The sequence below is a fragment of the Anolis carolinensis genome, unplaced genomic scaffold (assembly GCF_035594765.1).
Source record: "Anolis carolinensis isolate JA03-04 unplaced genomic scaffold, rAnoCar3.1.pri scaffold_10, whole genome shotgun sequence".
Lineage (NCBI taxonomy): Eukaryota > Metazoa > Chordata > Lepidosauria > Squamata > Dactyloidae > Anolis > Anolis carolinensis.
This window is the reverse complement of record NW_026943821.1, coordinates 6,932,213-6,958,987: the sequence shown is the minus strand read 5'-3', so window position 1 is coordinate 6,958,987 and position 26,775 is coordinate 6,932,213. Positions and strand designations below refer to the sequence as shown.

The window sequence follows — 26,775 nt, the reverse complement described above, 5'->3', positions numbered from 1 at the left end:
TTGTATGTTATTGCATTTACTTGTGTGTCAGATGTTGGACATGTTTTGGAAAGCATCAACAAGCAAAGCAGTAAAAGACCATCATAACTCACCTTTAGAATGTAATTAAAAATAGTCTTTAATCTGTCCACTGAATCTCCTTTCCACAAATGGTTGCGTATGCTTAACATTTCTTTCTCTTCTATAGCACATCCACATTTTCCCCAAAAAAGACTTCGCCCTCCTGCTCATGTAAAGATTAAACAATCACTGAAAGTGCAGCTCTTGGAATGAAACCGACAGTGGGGCCAGCCGTGGTAAGGCACCGATCCCTGTTTTGATAGCACAGCGGGCCTGGAGTCCAGCTAAGACGAATTGACCCAAATGCCTGCCATGGACATCAGCTGCCTCCCCCAAAAAAGGAGAGAGCAGCTAGAGCTTGGAGTATGTGATCTGCTTGGGGGTCTTCTTTTCCATCGCAGCTTGGGCTGACTTCACAATGTCCTCCGTCTGCAACATGCTCATGTTCCAAGTGGCCTGAAGGACAGAAGAAGACGGGAGTCAGAGCGGAGAAGGATAGTTGGAAGGGACCATAAAGGCCATCCAGTTCAACCCCTTGCCATGCAGGAAAAGCATAATCAAAGCCCCCCTGACAGATGGCCATCCAGCCTGTTCTTACGTGACTTCTGAGTCATTTCTGATTTATGGCAACCCACCAGTGGCATTAGACTGGGACTCTAGAGACCAGGTTTTAAATCCTTTGGGTGACCACTCTCTCAGCCTCAGAGGAAGGCAAAAGTAAATCCTCTATGAAGAAAACTTACCAAGGAAGATTTGGCTTAAGATCAGCCTTTAATGAGGTATAGTTTGAAGGCAACAAAAGTGACCCTATCACAGGGATTTTATGACAGATTATGTTCAGAAAATAATAATAATCTATATATATAAAAGAGTAATGAAATTTTGGCCTAGGACAAAACAACAAAATTACACATCCCAGAAACACTAAACTTGGCAGCAAAACCCCTCATCCATGCCTCTACGTTCATACAACAAAAAGAAAATAAAAATAAAGTCCTAATTAGAGGGAGAGGATTTTATGTCCAGCCATGTAAGATCTCAGCCAGTATTAAGCACAAATTTTAAATGATTGTCCTGTTTTAATCTCTGTCCTGTGTATTTAATATGTATTTTCTACAAACACATTTCAGTTTGTATATTTACTAGAACTATATTTTAATATGTGTGTTTTTAGGATTTTTACAATGTTTGTGTGTTTGACTGTGCTGTGAACTGCCTTGAGCCTCAAGGAGAGGCGGGTAAGAAATATAATAATAGTAATAATAATAATAACAATAATAATCAGTTCCATTATTATTATTATTATTATTATTATTATTATTATTATTATTATTATTAACATATGTCATACTATGCCTATGTGTAAATAATAATAATAATAATAATAATAATAATAATAATAATAATAATAATAATAATGATGGATTGGTCATCAATGATCCAAACCCTTTTCTTTTCCACAACTGTGATGTCTGGTGTGTTGTGTTCCAGAACTTTGTCAGTCTGGATTCGGAAGTCCCACAGTATCTTTGCGTGCTCATTTTCCAATATTTTTTGCAGGTTTGTGATCCCACCAGTTCTTTGCTGCTGGGAGGTGGTACTTGAGGCATAAGTTCCAATTAATCATTTGGGCCACATAGTTGTGCCTTTGTTTGTAGTCTGTCTGTGCGATTTTCTTACAGCAGCTGAGAATATGATGATGATGATGATGATGATGATGATGATGATGATGATGATTATATGTACAGGGAAAGAAGGACCTCTGGAAAAGGCAAGTTTCAGGACCAAAAAAATGGCTTCACCTCTGTGACATTTCCTATCAGGTGCATGACCTTTTGCTGACTGCAAACCAGAATGCAGCAGCAAATTGGGGAATTTACTGCCCCAAAGGCAAGGCTGAGCTTAGAATTTGTCAGTTCAGCAGAACACATCCGTTTCCACTTCAGATAGCATATCTCGTAATTACTTTTCTTTTGGCATCAAAGATTCAGCCCGAGCAGAAGATCGAGCAGCAAGGGACTTTGCCCTAGATGGAAAAGAGGAGCGAGGGACAAACCGCAAGGAGTGGCTTCCATCCAGTTTGTCATCAAATAAATCCACGTCATGAGCTGGAGATACCGAGCGTGGGGACCCCACTCACCATGTACTTCAGGCCTTCGGGCACTGGGTGGTCTCTGGAGTAGACAAGGTTGACCTTGGTGCCTTGCACGGCCACGGGGCTCTTGCTCGCAATCTCCACGGCCAAGTCAAAGGCGCTCTCCATCATGGCCTCCTTGTCTTGGAACACGCGGCTACGGAAAACCAGATTTGTAGGTTCAAAGCCAGCGTTTAAGACACTGAGGATGACACTGTTGAGACTCAACCACATCCCGCACAAGTTTATAGTCCTCATCGAGGACTTAAGATAGGGCAGATGAATTAGTTGGCAGAGAAAAGACCCTCTGCCTGCTTGTCACTCTATTCCAGGCATGGGCAAACTTTGGCCCTCCAGGTGTTTTGGACTTCAACTCCCATCATTCCTAACAGCCTCAGGCCCCTTCCTTTTTTCCCCTCAACCGCTTAAGCGGTTCTCTCATGTCCCCGCATGGAGCTGGAGCTGATAGAGGGAGCTCATCCGCACTCTCCCCCGGTGGGATTCGAACCTGGCAGCTTTCAGGTCAGCAACCCAACCTTCAAGTCAATCCCCACAAACAGGAACAAACACAAACTCCTTTTGTTGCCCAGGAGGAAGTATTGTTATCAGTTGGTGCAGTTGAACAGTGAAGCAAAGCTTTGAGAATCACACATACCTCACCAGACCGCTGCTCTCTGCCTCTGGAGCCATCATTTTCCGGGCAGTGAATGCCAGTTCATTCACCAGGCTGGGAAAGAGAGCCAAAAAGTCAAGAAGCATATTTCCATTAAAGGGGAAAGAAGGAAGTTTCTTCCTTCTGGCTAGGAGGATCTACTTGCACGATGAAGTTTTTTATATAAGAAATCCTTCCCCTGGATGTCTTCAATTGTATGGTTGGGTTTTATTGTGATTTTACTTCTAAAATTATATTTATTCAATCACATTTTATTGATTAGCCCATCGGCCGTATCAAAACATTTAGCACATAGACATACATATCTACATAGCCAGGCTGTGGCGCAGCTGGCTAGTAACCAGCTGCTATAAATCACTACTGACCAAGAGGTCATGAGTTCGAAGCCCGGGTCGGGTTAAGCCTCCGGCCCCGGCTTGCTGTTGACCTATGCAGCCCCGAAAGACAGTTGCATCTGTCAGTTAGGGAAATTTAGGGACGCTTTATGCGGGAGGCTAATTTACAACACCATAAAACTGCCAGCAAAACACGAGGAAAGGAATGTGGAAGTACAGCCACTACTGGACGGTGAAGCAACAGCTCCCCCTGTGGCCGGAATTGTGAAGCTGGAAAAATGTTAAAAATGCCTCTGAGTCTGTCTAATGTATGTTGTTTGTCTGTTGGCATTGAATGTTTGCCATATATGTGTTCATTGTAATCCGCCCTGAGTCCCCTTCGGGGTGAGAAGGGCGGAATATAAATACTGTAAATAAATAAATACTGTAAATAAATAAATAAACATACAGCTTACAACCTGCGGTACAAAAGAAGTTAAAATAAATGTATGTATTTTTATCCTTTCCAATTTTATCTTGTAAATCGCCTTGAGCATCGTGGATGGAGGGCGATTAATAAGTAATTAAATGATGATGATGATGATGATAAACAAGCTGTTGACAAGATCCCGTTCAGGATTCTGGCCGGCCTTTTTTTTTTTTGGCATAAAGGTATAATGAAGTTTATTTGCCAAAAAATAAAAAAGAAACCCAGAACTGAAGTAAAATACATGATTGATGAAAGAAAGAGGGGAGGTCTAGCTACACCCAATTTAAAACTATACTTTGAGGCGGCAGCACTACTGTGGGCCAAAGATTGGGCAAAACTTGAAAATAGCAAAATTCTGAATCTGAAGGGAATAGACCTGAGATTAGGGTGGCACTCTTATCTCTGGTATGAAAAAAAAAGATATAAAATAATTTCGTTTTATAAGGCCCTCAATTCTTAAGATATGGGAGAAATATATAAAAAAGTTATACGAAAAAACACCATTATGGATATCACCATTAGAGGCCTCCCAAAGAAGAAGAATAGGGTGGGAAAATTGGGTTAAATATAAAGATCTATTAATAATAAAAAATGGGAATTGGGCACTAAAAACACAACAGGAAATGAATAAATTAGATAAAAATATTTCCTGGTTTCAATATTATAGCATAAGGGGGGGGGTAGATCATGATCAGGCTCGGGAGGGAGAGTCGTGCTATAAAGCAAGATTTGGGCCCATCTTAGCGTTAAAGTCTCCTCCCAAAATGACAGAAGCATTTGAGTTCTGCATTATGAGATTACCAACATACATTTCCAAATCGGATCACTGGGCTCTGATGTGTGGTTTCCTCTTCAGTGGGGGAATATATACATTAACTACCAGCAGCTTGTGATGTTGGAATTGGATCAACATTGCTATTGCAATTCGATTATACAGATTGGCAAGTGTTTTTTATAATACATTGCATTGGAATGTCTATTTGGGTAATTAATTTCAAACAGCTTGATATTTGTATTCTTCTTTCGCTATTACACTATGTAATACAGTTTTTGTTCCTGGGTCCTATTGGAAATGGCAACTTTCATCAAGCCTTCTCTAGCAATCTGTTTGCCTATGATTGTGTTGCTGTATCCTGTATGTATGTTCTGGTTTGCAGCTTCCTTTACTCTCTGGTTTCTGAGAAGTTATAAAACGGGCTGCAGACCACATGCTCTCTCCCCCATATCTCCTTCTGACTATGTGACCTGTTGATAGCTGTTTTTGTTATAAGAGAAATGCCCTGGCCGGATGGCACTGAGAATTATCTCAAACATATCTGAAACTGGACTAATATGTTTTTGTACCTGTGTATGCTGAACACATGAAGGTTGTGAGTAAAGCAAAGATGTAATTTTCATCAAAGTCTACTCCATTTTTGTCTCTTGAGTGCATGATATAAAACAAGTTGTTTTATGGGAGAGTATATATGTTTAGCGCACTGAAAAAACTTCTAAAGCTCTGCTATTTTTATGCACTGGCAAATCTTTGTTTTCCTAACAGATCAGACATAAGGTTTTTCAGTTTAACAACTGAAACCATTGCCTTGCATAATTATATCTGGTTGTATAACACAAGAGAAGATTCTGCTCCAAAAAGGTTTTGGCTCTTCTCTGAAGGGTCATGCTTTTCTTAAAAAGTTATGATCTCCAAAAGGTGTTTTTCCAAAAGGCTATAAATGTTATTTTTCCAAAAAATTCCTAATTGGTTTTATCATAAAAACATAGAACAAGTTTATTAAACTGCAAAAACTTTTGGTTTTTGTGGTATGCGCAGAAGGTTAAAAATGGCATATTGAAAAGTTAAAAATTGCAGCCATAAAAACAAAGTTTCTGGAGTAGAACAACTACTTTCAAAGTAAGTAACACACAATTAAACAGGAAATAACATTTTCAAAACATTTTCAGAATTTGTTTCAAATTTCGTTATATAGTGTTATCATTATTCCCCCCTCCCCTCTCTCTCTCTCTCTCTCACACACACACACATAATATACACATAATAAAAGTGAAAATGTGCATGTGTGTATGTGGTGGTGTGTCCACTTACACAAACAAGCTCCCATCTCCACAAAGAGCTATAGCTCCTAATACGCAGGAGACACCAATGGCCCTCCCTCCAACGACATTGCAGGTTATAGTGAGCGCCACATCCCAGTGTTCCTTTCTCTCAATCTTCATTGGTGTGGAATTTGCATGACCCTGCCCACTGCTTCTCTCTTAACCCTTTCCTACTCTTTTCAACACTATCTGCATAACAAACAGAGCAGAACTGAGCAGCAACTAAACATACTAGAGGAGTTTGGGGGATTGACTCTACATGATGGAAGTTGTAGTTCACCCTGCATCAAGACACAGCACTGTGACCCCCACTGACAATGGACCTGGACCACATTTGACAAACAGAACCCCCATGACCAACTGAACCTACTAGAGGGGTTTGGGGGGAACTGACCCACCATGGTGGGAGCTGTAGTTCATCTGGCAGCCAGAGACCACACGAGCCCCACCAATGATGCATCTAGAAAGCAAACTTGCCCAACACGACAAATTTTAACCACTGATGGGAGTTTCAGGGGATTAACCTGGCATGATGCGAGTTGTAGTTCACCCACAACTTTATGTATTTTGTAAAAAAAAACTTTTTCATATAACCCGGGAAACGCCAAGTATCCAAGCTAGAATATACATACATACAGTAGAGTCTCATTTATCCAACACTCGCTTATCCAACGTTCTGGATTATCCAACGCATTTTTGTAGTCAATGTTTTCAATACATCGTGACTCTACTGTACATATATGTCATGGAACCCAGTTACAGGGCTTTGGTAATTCAGCCCTGTAACTGGGAGTCATAACATAAACAATCCCAGGAGCACCTGGCAGAAGAAGATAGAATATGCCTGGGAACTTGGGGCCGAAAGTATAAACAATTATAATTGGTCTAGTGTGTGAAAATGGTAGTAATGTGATATTGGGGGTGGGACTTGATGATGATATTTACGTGTGGTGTTACGTAGCATTAAAAGTTATAAAAATAGTTGTATGTAAACATTGAGTCATTCCTGACTTTTCCAAAGTCATGTGTTCTTCAATAAAGATTGGATTTGAGAGCAGCCATCTCTGATCTGCGTTCAGACTGATCCTTTGAAGTGAGCAGGACAATTAAGTCAGGAATCCAGTTCTCACCCTCCTGCAAATTTGCAGTGAAGTGATAATGAGCAGGGAAGGAGATCAAAGCCATGACGGAGCAAAGGGGCCTCCGCTGGGAGCTCTGCCGTTGGCAGAAGAGACATTGCAAGCAATAGCTTCCTCTACGGGGTACCCCAAGCCGGACGGCGTGACCCAGAGGATTCCCAGAGGGGGAAGAGGCGTTCCGGCGGCGGCAGAAACCAGTTGGGGATCTGGAGGAAGCATGCCGGAGACCGTGGCCCTGCGGTTATCCATCCTGGAAACTCATTTATCCAGGCTGTCGGATACCGTGGGGAGAATAGTGCCAATATTGGAAGAGAATCTCCAAAAAGAGCACATCCAATATGGCGCCGAGAGAGAGCCAAGCAAAGGAGGCGATTGGAGCCAGAGGGGACAGCGAGCTTCAACGCAGAGTCCCGCGGCGGCAAGGGACGAGGGAGACGAGGAATATTGGCAAGAGCTGGAGTTCCGGGACAGAATGGCGCGCGAAGTGGAGCGCCAGCAAGCTCTGGGAATTCTGAGGCCGCCAACCCCAACAGAGCTCCCAACCCCCCGAATGGGCGTCGGAGTAGAAAGACCACTGGGGCCAGGGATCGGGTCCAGTGGATTAGCAGACGAAGGCGGAGAGGAGCAGGAGATCCAGGAAGAGGAGGAGGATGTGCCGTACGACGGGGAAAGGCGAGATGCGGGGGCTACAGCGAGGCCAGTATGCGGATGGGGGGAAGGACCGACAGCGGCGGCAGGATTTCGGGAGCCGCGCAGAATGACCACCGGAGTGGGGCGCGGCGTGATCCAAGGAAACCCGATGCAACCCTTCCCCATGCCTCCCAGACAGCATCAACGGGCCGCTGAATGGATGCCAAGAAGGGAAGATCTCAAGCTAGAATACGGAGGGGAATCAGCCGAACTGAACTTTTTTCTAATTAGCATCAGGGGATACATGGAAGACAATGCACACACATTCCCCTCCGAAGCAAGCAGGGTTCGGGCCATCGGCAACACACTGAAGAGAGGAGCGGCCAGCTGGTATGTGCAACTACATGCCAGACAGGACCCATGCCTGAGGTCAGTGCCCCGCTTCCTCGCCGCACTGGAAAACCGGTTCAGAGACCGGCTAGAGCAATTGAGGGCTCGAGACCAGCTGAAAGGAATAAAGCAGAGGGACAAAACGGTACCCGAGTACGCAGAGGAATTCCTCCACCTCGCGGAAAGGGTACCAGAGTGGTCTGAAGTGACCAAAGTGGAATTATTTAAAGAGGGACTACACCCCGAGATTTTCAGCTGGGCAGCGCACAGAGATGACCCCGAAACGCTCCAGGGATGGATTCAACTAGCGGGGCGCGTTGAATCCACCCTGGCCCAAGTAAAGCGCTTCAGGAGCAGCGGCGGCCAGCAAAGACCGGTGGCGAGAGGTCGAGGAGAAACGAGGAAGCAGGAAAGACCCGGAGGGAGGCCGGGGATTCCCTCCAGAGGAGACGACAACAAACCTAAACCGGGATGCTTTGTATGTGGGAAGACGGGCCATCGAGCAGCAGAATGCTGGGCACGGAAGGGGGAGCCGCCAAAACCCTCAAAGCCCAAGCCAGCAACCGGGAGGCGTGCGGAGGAGGAGGTGCAAGCCCCAGAATCTTCAGAAAAATTGGTGAGTCGGGACAAACGCATGATAGTAGTGCCAATCTGCCTCTCGGGGCTAGAGAATCGGGCCACCTGCAAGGCATTTGTGGATTGTGGTTGTTCCAGGAATATTATAACTCCAGAATTAGCAGGAGCGTTGAAATGCCAGCAGATGGCGCTTGACTCCCCAATTGCGTTTTCGCAGCTAGACGGATCAGTTGCTACTGGGGAAGTATCTACAAAGGAAATACGGGAGGTCCCATGTAAAATAGGCAAATGGGAAGGAAGAATATCCTTTGTGATAGCCCCTATTGCCACATACCACGTAATATTAGGGATACCATGGCTCGAACAGGCAAATCCCGAAGTAGATTGGAGAGGAAAGAGCCTAGCATTTAAAGAACAGCAGACGCAATGGGAGATAAGCAAGATTGCAGAAGAGGAGGACGAGGGAGATGAAGAAGGTGAAATAGACCCACTGCTATTGCCACCTGAATACAGAGACTTTGTGGATGTGTTCGATCAGAAAGAGGCAAGTAAATTACCTCCCAAAAGGAATATAGAAGTAGAAATTGAAATAACCCCCGGAGCAAACTTACCAAAACCAAAAGTGTATCCCATGTCTGTGCAGGAGAAGGAGGAATTGAGGAAATACATTGATAAAAACCTGGCGCGGGGCTTCATTAAGCCATCCAATTCTCCTCTCGGGGCCCCAGTGTTATTCAGGAGAAAGAAAGACAACTCCCTAAGACTGTGCATTGATTATCGAAATTTAAATGCAATTACTAAGGACAATAAATACCCTATGCCCTTAGTAAAGGATTTAATTACCGTATTGAAAAAAGGGAGCATATTTACTAAACTTGATTTAATTGAAGCGTATCATAAATTAAGAATAAAACCGGAGGATACTTGGAAAACTGCATTTTCCTGCGCATTCGGCCATTTTGAATATAAAATTTTGCCTTTCGGTTTAAAAAATGGAGGCGGTTGCTTTATGCAGCTTATAAATGAAATACTACACCCATTGTTGTACAGAGGGGTATTCATATTCCTTGATGATATCTTGATCGTGAGTGAAGATAAGGAAAAGCACGTAAAATTGGTCCGGGAAGTTTTGCAGAGACTAAGGGAAGCAAAGCTGTACGCAAAACTGTCCAAATGTGAATTTAATAAAACTCAAATTGACTTTCTGGGGTATCGGATATCTCCAGAAGGGCTAGCTATGGATCCAGCTAAAGTATCAGATGTGAAAGAATGGGGAGTGCCTCAAACAAGGAGGCAATTGCAATCATTTCTGGGGTTTGCAAATTTTTACAGACCCTTCATAAAAGGCTTCGCGCAAATAACCGCACCCCTTACTGAACTTTTAAAAACAAAAGGGAAAGGGGAGACAGCAAAAGTAAAAGCTCCTGGCGCCAGACTAAGTTGGACGCCAGAATGCCAAAAGGCATTCGAAACCCTAAAAGAATGCTTCACAGAAGGACCCATCCTAAAACACCCCGATATCAGGAGCCCTTTCATAATCCATTGCGATGCCTCAGACTGTGCATACGGAGCAGTACTATTGCAAAAAGATCAAAATGGGAACTTAAAACCCTGTGGATATTTGTCCCGGAAGTTCAGCGAAACTGAAAAAAGTTGGCCAATATGGGAAAAAGAGGCATTAGCCATATTAAAAGCCTTAGAATGCTGGCGACACTTCCTCGAAGGAAGCGGAATCCCATTTGAAATTTGGTCTGACCATAAGAACCTCCAGTATTTAAAGTCCCCTCGAAAATTGTCCCCCAAACAGATTAGATGGGCACAATACTTCAGCAGGTTCGATTTCCAATTAAAGTTTTTTCAAGGGAAGCAGAATGTCTTGGCAGATGCTCTTTCACGCATGCCTCAACACGAAGGAATACCCACAGCAAAAGAGGGAACAATATTCTCTGACAAACAATGGGGCTTAGCTGTCAGAACAAGAGCACAAACCCAAAAGGAGAACACTGCTATGGTTGAACTCGACGGAAAAGATAATTGGGGAAACGAGCTGAAACAGTCTTATGAAGGAGACCAGTGGATCGCGTCCAATGCAGAACAGGGGGAGCAGAAGGGGGGATTTTGGTTTGTGAACAAGAAACTGTATATCCCAGCAACATTAAGGATCAAGATTTTGCATCGTTTTCACAACAACCAGAGCGCTGGTCATACAGGAATTACAAAAACAACAAAAGCAATAGCAAAACATTGCTGGTGGCCAGGGATGAGGAAGGACATAAAAAATTATGTTGTTCAATGTGATGATTGTGCCAGAAATAAATCGAGAGGAGGGAAGCCAATGGGATTATTACAAACAGTAGCAGAACCTACCAGACCTTGGGAATGTGTAGCTATGGACTTTGTGGGGGAACTACCGGTTAGCAAAGGACATCGTTATATTTGGACAGTATTGGACCTGTTTTCTAAACAGGCCCACTTTATAGCACTGACGAAACTACCATCAGCCGAGAAACTAGCTGAATTGTACATAAACCACATTTACAAACTGCATGGATGTCCCAGTAGAGTGGTCAGTGACAGAGGAGTACAATTCACAGCAAAATTTTGGGAAAAATTCCTGGAAATGCTAGGAGCAGAAAGGAGTTTAAGTTCTGCTTTTCACCCCATGACAAATGGGGCGGTAGAACGTACTCAGCAGACACTTGGGCAGTTCCTTCGAATGTACTCTAACATGAGACAAAATGACTGGTCTCGGTGGTTGGCTTTTGCAGAACTAGCTTTTAATTCGACTATACATTCAGCAACAAATAAAACCCCCTTTGAAGTAGTTTACGGGTATGAAATACAGCCTCTGCCCCAGCTGCCAAGATGGACAGAGAATGAGGGAACAGAGGCAGGGAAATGGAAAGCGCAAATGATGGAATGCTGGAGTCAAGTGACTGCATCCTTAAAAGAAGCACATAAAAAGTATAAAGTATTCGCAGACAGAAAGAGGGTGGAAGGTGATAAATTGGAGAAAGGAGATTTAGTGTGGCTAAGTACCCAAAACATCAAACTGGGGCTACCTTCGAAAAAATTGGGCCCTAAATATATTGGACCATTTAGAATACAGGGTGTTATCAACGAGGTGACTTTCCAGTTGGCATTGCCAAAAAGTTTAGGGAAAATACACCCTGTATTCCATCGTAGCTTACTAAAAAAATATATGGGTACTTTGGACAAAATGGACACATAGAATTATTGTTTTGTTTCAGGCTTGTGATGAAAGAAGAACCGAAGAGGAGGACGAAGAAAAGGAGGGCACCATGTCATGGAACCCAGTTACAGGGCTTTGGTAATTCAGCCCTGTAACTGGGAGTCATAACATAAACAATCCCAGGAGCACCTGGCAGAAGAAGATAGAATATGCCTGGGAACTTGGGGCCGAAAGTATAAACAATTATAATTGGTCTAGTGTGTGAAAATGGTAGTAATGTGATATTGGGGGTGGGACTTGATGATGATATTTACGTGTGGTGTTACGTAGCATTAAAAGTTATAAAAATAGTTGTATGTAAACATTGAGTCATTCCTGACTTTTCCAAAGTCATGTGTTCTTCAATAAAGATTGGATTTGAGAGCAGCCATCTCTGATCTGCGTTCAGACTGATCCTTTGAAGTGAGCAGGACAATTATATATGTATAAACACACACATATATAAATATTTTATACTATGCAACCATCCTAACAAAAAACAACCATACAGTCCCATTAAGAGACAGGATAAAATAAAAAAGTAAATAAATAAATATTTCCATTAAAAATTCTGGAAACCAAGCCATTGGGGAGCTGGGTATGGAGAATGGAAAACTGAGTGGTGAAATTAAGCCATTGCTTTCTGTTGCTCCAGAAGCTAGAATATGCACCAATGGATTCAAACAACAAGGAAAAGATAATTTCACTTCAGAAAGATCATTTTTACTGCAATAACTGTTTTGAGTTCGGTGGGCTCTCCATGTTTTGGAGATCTTTAAACAGAGGTTGGATGAGTTTCCCTCAGGGATGCAGTACTTGTGCAAGGGATTGGATTGGATGACCTTTGGGGTCACAAAAAGGGAAATACGCACCGACCTGTGGTTTCCAATGATACGAGGCAACCGTTGTAGGACACCAACGTCAGCCGCTATCCCAATGTCCACTTCCTGGGAGTTAAAAAGATATATATACATCACACGACAGGGAAGAAAAAGGACGGAGACAATGGGTGAATTGTCTATATAGGTGGGGGACACAGACTGAAATAACCAAGGCTACCAAGTGAGGAAAAGCTTCCTCAAAATCACTCACTTTAACCTGAAACCAGGCATCCTGGGTACAGTAACGGATATCGCAGGCGGAGATGAGATTCATGCCTACAAAGGGAAGGAAAATCCATTAATTTAAAACATATTTATAGAGAAGAATCCACTTTCAGAACTTGCTAGGTTCTCCTATGGGAACTTCTATAGAATTTCTTAGATGAGCTAGAAAATTCCTCCATTGGACATATTTTGTTGGATGCTGGTCAGTGAACCCATGAGTACCAGGGTCACACCCAGCCAGTTTCAAGCTTGAAGTATAAACTCATGTCCTGTGTCAATCTCTGTCCTGTGTATTTTAATATGTATGTTATAAAAATGCATTTAAATAATTATCTTTTATAGAAATAAGTTATATTATACATTTATTAATATATTATCTATTAATACATATATTAATATACAGTAGAGTCTCACTTATCCAAGCTAAACAGGCCGGCAGAAGCTTGGATAAGCGAATATCTTGGATAATAAGGAGAGATTAAGGAAAAGCCTATTAAACATCAAATTAAGTTATGAGTTTACAAATTAAGCACCAAAACATCATATTATACAGCAAATTTGACAGAAAAAGTAGTTCAATATGCAGTAATGTTATGTTGTAATTACTGTATTTACGAATTTAGCACCAAAATATCATGATACATTGAAAACATTGACTACAAAAATGGCTTGGATTATCCAGAAGCTTGGATAAGCGAGGCTTGGATAAGTGAGACTACTGTATTAACAAATCTTGTCAACCAGAAGGTTGAGAGTTGACCTTTAGCCAAGCTTTTGTCATCTTAGCAGTTTGAAAACAAATGTCAATAGATAAATAGGAACCACATTAAAGTTGGGTGGTATTTAGGCTCAGTGTTTTGATCAGAAAAAGCAGGAAGTTTATGAACAAAGAAAGCTCTTCGGCAGGGAGATGAAGTGACAGCACCCCCTGGTGGCCAGAACCGACCACAGCCTCCAAAGATGCCTAAAGATGGGAAAGCCTATATATACTTATATCTGTTATCTGTCTTGTTATTGTTATAATTGGAATTGAATGTTTGCTGTATATGTGTTCTGTGATCCACTCTGAGTCCCCTTTGAGGTGAGAGCGGTGGGACATAAATACTGTAAATAAATAAATAATAAATAAATAATACTGTATGTGCAATCATAGAATTTTTACAATGTTTATGTGTTTTAATTATTCTGTAACCTGCCTCAAGCTACGAGGAGAGGCAGGTAAGAAATAAAAGACCAAGAACAAGCCACGAGAGTCAAGACAAGATCCACCCAGAGGAAAAGTGTTCTTACCATACAACAAGGGAACCAATGACCGCATAGGGAAGCTGATGAAAAAACACAGCCTACAAACTATCTACAGACCCAATAAGAAAATCCAACAAATTCTCTGTTCAGCAAAGGACAAGAGGGATCCTCTCAACTCTGCAAGTCTACCATATACCATGCAGCTGTGGGCAAGTCTACATAGGGACCAACAAACACAGCAGCATTACCCAGACACAAATCAAGGAATATGGAAGGCACTGCAGACTTAACTCAAACAGAGAAGTCAGCCATAGCAGAGCACATGATGAACCAACCTGGACACAGTGTATTATTTGAGAACACAGAAATGCTGGATCACTCCAACCACTATGTTAGACTACATAGAGAAGCCATTGAAATCCACAAGAAGCATGTGGACAATTTTAACAGAAAATCTGGCCACCAGTATTAAAAAAAACTCTAAAATCAGGACAGTAATTAAAAAACAACACTCATAAAACAAGAGAATTTCAGATAGGAATCCATCAGGGCTAGCTATCACCTCCCAACAAAGGATTCCAGGCAGGGAAGCAGTCAGGCTTTGAATCTGCAAGGCCATTCAATGATAACAAAATGGTCAATTGCAACATTCACACTTGCCTCAAGCAGACAAGAGTTCTTTCTCCCACCCTGGAGATTCCACAGATATATAAACCCCACGTGCCTAGTTCCCAACAGACCTCACAACCTGAGGATGCCTGCCATAGATGTGAGCTAAACGTGAGGAGAAAATGCTTCTGGAACACAGCCATACAGCCTGCAAAACTCACAGCAACCCAATTAAAATAATTATTTTTACTGGTATAATTATAATATTGTATATCCCACACTTTTTCTCAAGATCTGGGGGTGGTGTACAAAAAAAGCAATGAAACCAATTCAAAATAAGGAAATGTTTAAAAGCTAAAAACAGGTTGAAGTATTAGCCAATAAAAACATAATGAGGCATTTGCCACCTCCTGGACCTACAAAGGAGGGACTTCACTAATGGTCCCACATGCAAAAATGGACTGTCCCCAGGTCTGCATAGCCACAGTAAGGCGGACTAGATCATTCATGTGTTTTCAGGCTCTGAGATCACATTACACTTCAGTCATGGAAAAGGAAGGGCAGATGATGTATCAGAAAGCCTTTTTTTGCATGATTTAAGCACAATGCTGCCCTCTGAGGTTAGAGAGGTAAAATGAGCCAAGACCCAAGTCCACAGGGCAGTGCTTGGTGTGTGGCAAAATCAAGGTTTACTATTTCATTTATTTTCAAACCATGATTGCTTGTATTCATGGGTTCAAATTCTGTGGATACATATAGAAAGCCAACTGCATTTTGAAAGACACTACTTGGTTATCTCCTAACACAGTGGTTTCCGAACATTTTTCAGCCATGGAACTATAAAATCACATATTAAGTACCAAACAGGCGCAGTATCCAATTGCATGAATTCAGAGATTCAAAGAAACACAGATTCAAAGAAACATTCAAAGAAACATAGTTACAGGTAAACAATCTGTACGTCTTCTTTGTGGTCTCTGTGAATCACACCATAAGGTGATTAATACAGTAGAGTCTCACTTATCCAACATAAATGGGCCAGCAGAATGTTGGATAATAAGAGATTGAGGAAAAGCCTATTAAATGCCAAATTAGGTTATGATTTTACAAATTAAGCACCAAAACATCATGTTATACAAAAAATTTGACAGAAAAAGTAGTTTAATACTCAGTAATGCTATGTAGTAATGACTGTATTTACTAGGCTTGATCGATCCACGAAAAATTTGATTCTAAACTCGTTGCAAAAGTAGAGGGGGGCAGCGTTTCGTTTTTGAAGGTATTTCCGAATTTTGCCCCCCAAAAATTTCGAAATTAACGAAAATTCGTTATTTTCTAAATTAATTCGTTAATGGCGGACGCGCATGCGCAATTCCCAAAAACAGCACAGAGGGAGAGGACTTTACAGGACTCTCCCACCCTCATTTTTTGAGTGATCTTCTTCAAACTTGGTACAGTGGTAGAACACATTTAACACTGATAGCCCACCAAAATTTGGAACGTTTCCCTTATCCTCTGATTTTTGGCGAATTTTCATAGCTTTTATAATAAACCATTTTTTAATAATTGCAGAAATCTGTTCCTGGTTTGAAAGTCTTATTTCCTGTTAAATTGGGTTGTCTTTACTGTGAAAGTCATTGTTCTACTTCAGAAACTTTGTTTTTGTGGCTGAAACTTTGTTAAATTGGTGTGTGTGTGATATATACTGTGTATATATATAGTCCCTGCATATGTGTGTGTGTGTTTGTGTGTGTGTGTGTATAGGTAAAGGTAAAGGTATCCCTTGACGTTAAGTTCAGTCATGTCTGACTCTGGGGGTTGGTGCTCATCTCCATTTCTAAGCCCAAGAGCCAGTGTTGTCCATAGACACCTCCAAGGTCATGTGGCCGGTATGACTACATGGAGTGCCATTACCTTCCCGCCAGAGCGGTACCTATTGATCTACTCACATTGGCATGTTTTCAAGCTGCTAGGTTGGCAGAAGCTGGAGCTAACAGCGGGCACTCACTCTGCTCCCGGGATTTGAACCTGGGACCTTTCGGTCTGCAAGTTCAGCAGCTCAGTGCTTTAACACACTTCGCCATCGGGGCTCATGTATATATAATATACATACACATACACACAATGTGGAGAATATGTGGAAAGGTAGATAGATAGATAAGTTGGGAGCCACAGCGAAGGCACCTTCCTGGGAGCAAGGTCTAATAATAATAATAATAATAATAATAATAATAATAATAATGATAAAAAAATCCCTTACAATATCCAAGATGGGTACCATTATTGGCAGAGAAAGCCAAGCTGTAGGAGTTGAAATCCAATCATTTATCCTCCCTATAGAATCAATTTTATATGCATTTTTAGCTACAGAAAAGCTAAAATCAGGACAGTAAAAGAACAACACCCAGAAAATGGGAATTCCAGACAGGAAACAATCAGGGCCAGCTAATACCTCCAAACAAAGGATTCCCCCAAGTAGGAAGCAGCCAGGCTTTGAAGCTGCAAGGCTATTCAATGCTAATCAAGGTGACCAATTGCAACATTCACACTTGCCTCCCACAGACAAGAGTTCTTTCTCCCACCCTGGACCTTCCACAGATATATAAACCCCACTTGCCTAGCTTCGCACAGACGTCAAAACCTCACCGCCGGGCCCCTCTCTGTCTCTCTCTGTCTCTCCATTCCCGGCTCCATCCGCCGCCTTCCCGCCTCACAGAGAGACACCAGGTCTGAGCTGAGGCGAGGCGGCGGCAGCCATTTCCCCCCTCCGTCTTCCTCCTCCTCCTCCTCGGCCTCCTTCCCCCTCGCCCCCTCCCATTGGCTGAGCCCGTGATGCCCCTTTTGCTGAGGGGCAAAAGGAAAGGGCCTGAATGGTGGGAGTTTGGGTGATTTGCAAAAGCTTTTTTTTCCTAACGAAAAAAACGACGAAATAAGAAAAAATGGCCTCTCGCGATTCGAAACCGCGATATCCAGACGTGTGGACAATCAAGGCCGTATATTGCTTCAAAACAAACGAAAATAACGAATTAATAACGGGTAACGGGGAAATGGAATTATTTGAGCAAGCCTAGTATTTACGAATTTAGCACCAAAATATCATGATGTATTGAAAACATTGACTACAAAAATGCGTTGGATAATCCAGAACGTTGGATAAGCGAATGTTGGATAAGTGAGATTCTACTGTATGTATAATAAGGTGGTGGGAGTCATGACACCAATGTTTATAGTACAACAAAGGGTTTTATTGTCCATCAAGTAGAAAAACGTGTATAAAAAACAGCTTCAGAAACCGCTACCTGAATGTATTCATACTCCAAATTATCCTAATTTGTGATGGAGAAACACAGAAAACAGATATCATGTTAGGGACACAGCTGACTGAAACTGGCATAGGGTGTTGTGTGGTTTCTGGGCTGAATGGCTGCATTCTAGCAAGATGCCAGCCACAGATGCAGGTGAAACATCAGAAGAAAATGCTGCTAGAACATGGCCATACAGCCCAGAAACTACACAGCACCCCAGCAATTCTGGCTGTGAAAGCCTTCAACAATACATGAAACTGGCATGGCTCACCTCCTCCAATGCATCCCCCGTGGATGGCAGCGATGACGGGTTTAGGGCACTAAAATAGAGAAGAAAAGTGAGTCCGGGATGGAAGCACTCCCTTAGGAAGAGATATCCTGAGCCGTGCAGCCAGCCCCTTCCGCACCTTCTCCAGCACCGTGAAGGTCTCCTGATACTCCCGGATCTTCCGGCGGATGTTCCAAGCCTTGCGCGCCGTGTCGTCCCCTCCCACCATCACGAAAATGCTGCCCATCTCCATCAGGTCGATGCCTGTAGGGGATTATTTGGAAAAGGAGTGTCCAAACTGTGGCCAGTGGGATGCCAAGTATCCCAGCTGTGATTTGGGGGGTGCTTTCTAGGCCACACTGCTTTGCCTCACCTGACGTGAAGAGTTTCCCGGCGCCAGATATCACCACCGCATGGCATTCGGAGTCCTGAGAGATCTTGTTGAAACACTCCACCATCTCCCTAGGGCAAAGGGGGACAATAAAAAGAGCTGGTCCATTTGGGTTTGGGGGGATATCTCTCACACATTTGCAGCCTGGGAAACTCTAAAATCAGGGTGAGCTAACACCTCCCAACAAAGGATTCCCCCAGGCAGGAATCAGCCAGGCCTGGAAACTGCAAAACCTTTCAGTGCTAATCAAGGTGATTAATTGCAACAGTCACACTTGCCTCCAACAGACAAGAGTCCATATTTTATTTATTTATTTCTCACATTTATATCCCGCCCTTCTCACCCAAAGGGACTCAGGGCGGCTTACAACAGTGGCAACAATTAGATGCCCATACAAACCAATATAAAACAACACATAAAACAGTTAAAACTATTAAAATACATCATGAATTAAAAATATACATTTCAAACATAAAATCAGATCCATTCTTCCTCATGCTTTGTCCATAGTTCAGTCTGTGTCATTTTCATCATTTATTGATTAAAAGCCTGGGCACACAGCTATGTTTTTAGGGCTTTTCTGAAGCCCAACAGGGTTGGAATTTGACGCATTTCTCTTGGGAGTGTTCCACAATCGGGGAGCCACCACCGAGAAGGCCCTGCCCCTCGTTCCCACTCCGAGGCAGGTGGGACCGAGAGCAGGGCCTCTCCAGATGATCTCAGGGATCTTGCTGGCTCATAGGAGGAGATACATTCGGACAAGTAGATGAAAACAACCATACTTTCTATGGCCTGTGAATACTGCATACTCCTGTTACCTCCAGAAGGCAACATTCATGGCATTCCTTTTCTCTGGCCGGTTGAGCTCGACATGCAAGACCTTATCCCGCACTCGCTCCAGCTTCAGGGTCTCGTAGGTGTCCACAGCACTGCTCTTCTCCTGCTGCTGCTGCTGGATTGGAGTCATCCTTAAGCCACGACAGGGGACAGCACAGACCAACAAACCTGAGGATAGGAAAGCACAGTGTTAGTAGCAATGAACCACACTTTGTTTAGAAGGTAATCTAGCTTAAGGTAAGCCTGGGCAAACTTGGGCCCTCCAGGTGTTTTGGACGTCAACTCCCACAACTGGCTGTTAGGAATTGCGGGAGTTGAAGTCCAAAACACCTCGAGGGCCCAAGTTTACCCAGACCTCCCCTAATGCATGATTTCCTTGACAGGATTTGTAGAGGAGTTTTACCTTTGCCTTTATCTGAGGCTGAGAGAGTGTGAATTGCCCAGTGATTTTCAGGGCTGCACAGGGACTACGACTCTGCTCTTTACAGCTGGGGCCAAATGCTCAAACCATTACACCACACTACCTCTGCATCAATGGGAATTTGAGCCAGGTAATATCTTCCTTCTTTATCAACTGAAGAGATGAAGCCTTCCATGGGTTCACGTCAAGGTCCAGAGTGCAAAAGTCACTTCACCCCTGGTGACAGAAATCCCCCAATGCAATTTGGTCCCTGCCTTATCAGTAAAAAAACAAAATCGTAAAGAATAGAAAAACTAAATTGACAAGTTAATCATTAGGATCTTTCCGTAATATCAACCTCACACTAACCACAGGCCTGTCTCTGTTAATAAAAAAACCAGTAAGGACAGAATTGGGTTGTATGGAGTAGAATAAATAAAAATGCAAAGGGATAATGCCTGTCAGAATAAATGAATCAAGCAGTGGAACTCTTCACTTCACTTCACTTTATTTCTTAATTAGTCGCTCTCCACCAGAGTGCTCCGAGCGACTTATAATTTAAAATATCATTCCACAATATAAAAACATTCAACATAGAAACATTCAACAGTGACTATTTGGCAAATTAGATCTGATTTACTTAAATGCACAACCAAACAACCAAACTCTCTGCCTTGGAGTCCGGTGGAAGCTCCTTCCTTGGAGGCTTTTAAACATAGCTCATCTGTCAGGGGTGCTTTTGATTGTGCTTTTCCTACACAGCAGGGGGTTGGACTAGATGACCCATGCTGTCCCTCCAACTCTGTGATTCTCCTCTGACCCTGGGCAAGTCACATTTTCTCAGCCTCAGAGGAAATGGAAACGACTTGCAAGATGCAACAACAGCAAAGGCTAACACTGCGCAATGCAAAGAGAAGAAGCCCTGGCATTGCAAGTTCTTGCCTAGCTTGTTTTGCAACTAGGAGGGAAGGAAGGAAATATCTCAGTGGATGGCATGTTTTGGCCTATGTATCTATTTCAATGTCCTACACAAGCTAAAGTGCACAGTGTTTTTCCAAAATGAAAAACAAAATCCATTGAGCACTTGGTGATACAGTAGAGTCTCACTTATCCAAGCTAAACAGGCCAGCAGAAGCTTGGATAAGTGAATATCTTGGATAATAAGGAAGGATTAAGGAAAAGCCTATTAAACATCAAATTAGATTATGATTATACAAATGAAGCACCAAAACACCATGTTATACAACAAATTTGACAGAAAAAGTAGTTCAATACGCAGTAACGTTATGTTGTAATTACTGTATTTACGAATTTAGCACCAAAATATCATATATTGAAAACATTGACTACAAAAATGGCTTGGATTATCCAGAAGCTTGGATAAGAGAGGCTTGGATAAGTGAGACTCTACTGTAGATGTGTCTCCCTTAGCAATTTAAGGGAGAGGTTGACAAGCTGGAATGGAAGTCCAGAAGAGGGTGACGAAAAGGATCAAGGGTCAGGAGAACAAGTTCTGTGAGAAGCTGGGCAAGCTTAGCCTGCAGAACAGAAGGGTGAGAGGAGACATGATGAGGGCCATGTATAAATATGTGAGGGAGAAGGGAGCAATCTTGTTTTCTGCTGTCCTGGAGACTAGGACGCGGAGAAATGGCTTCAAACTAAAGGAAAGAAGATTCCACCTGAACATTAGGAAGAACTTCCTGCAAGAGAAAGCTGTTCAGCAGTGGAACTCCCTGCACCCGAGTGTGGTGGAGGCTCCTTCTTTGGAGGCTTTGAAACAGAGGCTGGATGGCCATCTGTCGGGAGAGCTTTGAAGGAGATTTTCCTGCTTCTTGGCAGGGGGTTGGACTGGATAGCTCATGAGGTCTCGTCCAATTCTGTGATTCTATGATTCCCTTGTTTTCCCTGTAGATTCTTTTGGGCATTCCTCCAGTATATGCTCTTTTTGTTTTGCCACTGGCCAGGTGATTAATTCACGTTGTGCAATAGTTATGAGTTTAAAAGGCCATTTTAAGTGTATTTTAATTTTGTTTCTAACACACCGTTACTAATTGTCTTGCATTTTTACACTCGTCTATTGTGGGATTGTGAGTCGCCCTGAGTCCCCATGGGAACAAAGAAAGGCAGGGTATAAATAAAGTTAATAATTATTATGATAGTAGTTTGGATAAAATGGAATAAAATCATTACAGAGTATCATCTTTTATGTACTGTATAGTCAATGTACATAGATTTGAAATATGCAATTTGGATTTTAAGAAAGATGTCTATCAGTTTGAATAATATTTTAGTTTCAGAGCTGCATGCTTTGACTTACGGTACATTTCATGTCTAACAACCATTCAGTGGAAGTGCTAATATCTCTTAATCTTTTGATTTGACATACTTTAGTATGAAATTGAGCCCCTGATGGTGCAGCAGATTAAACTGCTGAGCTGCTGAATTTGCTGACTGAAAGGTTGGCAGTTCGAATCCAGGAAGTGGGGCGAGCTCCAGCTTTTAGCCCCAGCTTCTGCCAACCTAGCAGTTCAAAAACATACAAATATGAGTAAATCAATAAGTACCGCTCTGGCGGGAAGGTAATGGTGCTCCATGTAGTCACACCGGCCACATGACTTTGGAGGTGTCTACGGACAACGTCGGCTCTTTGGCTTAGAAATGGAGATGAGCACCAACCCCCAGAGTTGGACACAATGAAACTTAATGTCAAGGAGAAAATTTACTTTTATCTTAGTAATAAATTAAATTGATGTTCCAAGTGTAAAATGTTGAGATTATAATTCAACATTCCTCCTCATAGGGATGCATAATAAAAAAATATGAGCTTTTGCCTTACTCATTAATGTCTTGGTTGTATGCGAGTAAGCAAAAACATGTGTACTCTGCATATTACCCACACTATGTTTCTGAATATAGACTTGGTTTACTTTGGGATTTGGGTGGGTTGTTATTGTATTTGTGTTTATGGCTGTTTTTAAGGCAATGAATGTTTGGCTTCATGTTTGTGTTTGCTGGAATCCGCCGAGTCCCCTTGGGAAGATAGGGCAGAATACAAATAAATTATTATTATTATTATTATTATCATCATAATTAGCCATCTTGAATCTCTATATGGGGAGGTAAAGCAGGATAAAAAGTAAATAAAACAAATAGAATAGTAATTCTAAAGTAATTGACTAGAGAATAAAGAAGAGAGAGAATTGGGGGGAAAGCAACATTTCCAAGGGAGGAGAGAGAAGCACTGAGCTATGGAAACTGAAGTGGTGTCAAACCACGTAAAGTTGACAGTGTAGACCAGGCATGGGCAAACTTGGGTCCCTCAGCCGCTTAAGCAGCTGAGGGGGGAAGGAAGGGGCCTGAGGCTGTTAGGAATTGTGGGAGTTGAAGTCCAAAACACCCGGAGGGCCCAAGTTTGCCCATGCCTGGTGTAGACGACTGAAGGGACTAAAATGGGGGGAAATATACCTCCCCAGGAAGGGTTAAATCTTGGAAAAGTGACTTTTAAGTTCCAAAACCCTCCACTGATTTGGAGGATTCTGGGTTTTGTAGTCCAAAAGGAGTAACTCTTCTGAAACAGCAAAGCTTAGGAGCTTTGTGTTGTCGAAGTCTTTCATGGCCGGGATCACAGGGTTGTTGTATGTCTTTCGGGCTATGTGGACATGTTCCAGAAGTATCTCCTGACGTTTCGCCCACATCTATGGCAGGCATCCTCAGAGGTTGTGAGGTATGGAAAAACTAAGCAAGGACTGTTTATATATATCTGTGGGAAGTCCAGAGTGAGGGAAGAACTCTTGTCAGTTGGAAGCCAGCTTAAATGTTCCAGTTAATCACCCTAATTTGCATTGAATGGCTACATCTAGCTATTTTATGTCTGGGGGCATGCTTTGTTAACTGCCTCTAGTTACCATGTCTCAGAGTGTTGCTTCTTATTTACTGTTCAGATTTTTGAGTTTTTTAATACTGGTAGCCAGATTTTGTTCATTTTCATGGTTTCCTCTTTTCTGTTGAAGTTGTCCACATGTTTGTGAATTTCAATGGCTTCTCTGTGTAGTCTTACATAAAAAGAACTATTACATAAAAAGAACCTATTTTAACTTCACCAAAACATTGAAATTCTGTTTCACAGAAAACATTGAAATGAAATATAATCATTGAGACACTTAGGGTGAACTGTTTTAAGAGTGAATATCCTGAAGGCTTCCTGTTGTTGTAGTTTGGTGCATAAATCTGTGTTTGAGGAAGAAGTAACTACCTCTAGGACTAGAACCCTGAATGATTCAGGACTACGGTTCATGTCATTGAAATGTTTATACAGGCTTGAGTCAATGGCCCGATTCATAATCTTACTCTTGTGTAGTCTGACATGATAGTTGTTGGAGTGGTCAAGCATTTCTGTGTTCTCAAATAATATACTGTGTCCAGGTTGGTTCATCAAGTGGACATCCTGATCAGCTTCGATGTGGTGTCCCTATTTACCAAGGTCCCAGTAGCTGACACCCTCACACTAATCAAACAAAACTTCCCAGAAGACATCACAGCCCTGTTTCACCATTGCCTCACCACTAGCTACTTTCAGTGGGACACTGGATTCTATGAACAGAAAGATGGGAGTGGCCATGGGGAGCCCCCTCAACCCAGTAGTAGCAAATTTCTATATGGAACACTTTGAAAAACAAGCCCTAGAAACAGCACCAAAAAAAGCCAACTGTTTGGTTCAGATACGTAGATGACACCTTCACAATTTGGAGTCATGGAGAGGAAGAACTCAGCAAGTTCCTGGACCACCTTAACAGCATCCACCCAAACATCCAATTCATCATGGAAAAAGAAAAGGAAGGAAAACTGCCATTTCTAGATGTTCTGGTCATCCGCAAACCCAATCAACAATTGGGCCACACAGTTTACAGAAAACCTACACACACAGATAGATACCTTCATAAAAACTTCAACCATCACCCAAGTCAAAAAAGAAGCACAATCAAAGCCCTGACAGACCGTGCACAAAGAATCTGTGAACCTCACCTCCTCCAAGGTGAACTAAATCACCTAAACTAGGCTCTACAGGCCAATGGAGACTCCACCACAGACATCAGAAGAGCTGCAAGGCCAAGAACAAGCCATGAGAGGAAAGACAAAGATCCACCCAGAGGAAGGTGTTCTTACCATACATCAAGGGAACCACTGACCGCATAGGCAAACTGATGAAGAAGCACAACCTACAAACCATCTACAGACCCACAAAGAAAATCCAACAAATGCTACGGTCAGCGAAAGACAAGAGGGATCCTCTCTCCTCTGCAGGAGTCTACCGGATACCATGCAGCTGTGGACAAGTCTACATAGGGACCCCCAAATGTAGCAGCATTGCCCAAACACGAGTCAAAGAACATGAAAGGCACTGCAGACTCACTCAACCAGAGAAATCAGCCATAGCAGAGCACTTGATGAACCAATGTGGACACAGTATATTATTTAAGAACACAGAAATGCTTGACCACTCCAACAACTATCATGTCAGACTACACAGAGAAGCCATTGAAATCCACAAGAAGCATGTGGACAACTTCAACAGAAAGGAGGAAACCATGAAAATGAACAAAATCTGGCTACCAGTATTAAAAAACTCAAAAATCAGAACAGTAAATAAGAAGCAACATTCTGATACATGGGAACTAGAGGCAGTTAACAAAGAATGCCCCCAGGCATAAAGTAGCTAGACGTAGCCATTCAATGCAGATTAGGGTGATTAACGGGAACATTTAAACTCGCTTCCAACTGACAAGAGTTCTTCCCTCACCCTGGACTTCCCACAGATATATATAAACCTTCCTTGCTTATTTTCTCCATACCTCACAACCTCTGAGGATGCCTGCCATAGATGTGGGCGAAACGTCAGGAGAGAATGCTTCTGGAACATGTCCACACAGCCCGAAAGACATACAACAACCTTGGGAGTCCGCTGGGGGATTCTGGGAGTTGTCGTCCAAAGAGGGAACTTCCCCACTTTTTAGAGGCGGGGAGAAGGCCTCCACTCACTTTTCCGCAGCAGCAACCCCTTCAGAGCAACACCGGCCCCGGCCATGGCTCACCTCCTCAGGAAAGTCGCAGAGCCTTGCTTGGTCATGTGACAGCCCTCAAGCTCACGTGACCCCCGGCCAAGATGGCTTCCCCAGACCAGAAGGCAGAAAATGGGGCGTGTCTATACTTAGCGCCCAGGGATGATTGACAGCAGCGTGCGCCCCCTGGTGGGCAGAAAGGCGAACTGGGCTGCAAAAGACATTCAATAGCTCAGCCACTCCCAAACTGGTCCTCCACGTGTTTTGGACTCCCAACTCCCATCAGCCTTTGGATAGGGAGATTCTGAGGTCCTATCTATATTGCCATGATTCCAGATTATTTGCTTTCAACTACAATCAGGCACGGGCAATCTTTGGCCCTCCAGTTGTTTTGGACTCCAACTCTCACAATTCCCGAGTCGATATGACAGTGTACACGCATGTAATCAAGTTCTATAGGCGCCTCCGGTGGCCTAGGGGATAAAAGCCTCCTGACTTGAAGGCTGCCAGGTTCGAATCCCATCCGGGGAGAGCGCGGATGAGCTCCCTCTATCAACTCCAGCTCCATGCGGGGACATGAGAGAAGCCTCCCACAAGGATGGTAAAAAACATCAAAACATCCGGGCAATGTCCCCTGGGCAACGTCCTTGCAAACTGCCAATTCTCTCACTCCAGTAGCAACTCCGGTTGCTCCTGACACGAAAAAACAATCAAGTTCTATGCAGATCTTTAGAAACTGGATTATATGGCAGTGTATATGGAGCCCCAGACACCTGGAGGACCAGATTTTGGGGCTCAAGACATTAGGACTTGAGGATAACAA

General features: G+C 42.8%; 1 protein-coding gene across 2 annotated transcripts; it reads right to left on the bottom strand.

The window, feature by feature from the left end:
- Positions 1-93: 93 nt before the first annotated feature.
- ech1 (enoyl-CoA hydratase 1) lies at positions 94-26,064 on the bottom strand. 2 transcript variants are annotated; one of them, XM_003228526.4, is made up of 10 exons: positions 25,933-26,064; positions 19,478-19,664; positions 18,642-18,730; positions 18,408-18,532; positions 18,272-18,320; positions 12,828-12,892; positions 12,612-12,682; positions 2,850-2,921; positions 2,201-2,351; positions 94-516 (listed from the first exon to the last, which is right to left on the bottom strand). In XM_003228526.4, the coding sequence occupies exons 1-10, from the start codon at positions 25,976-25,978 to the stop codon at positions 412-414; spliced, it is 960 nt and encodes a 319-aa protein (XP_003228574.1). In that variant the 5' UTR covers positions 25,979-26,064; the 3' UTR covers positions 94-411. The 2 variants fall into 2 exon arrangements, with proteins under 2 accessions (XP_003228574.1, XP_008120445.1); XM_008122238.3 differs by having other exon boundaries at positions 25,986-26,062.
- Positions 26,065-26,775: the final 711 nt, after the last annotated feature.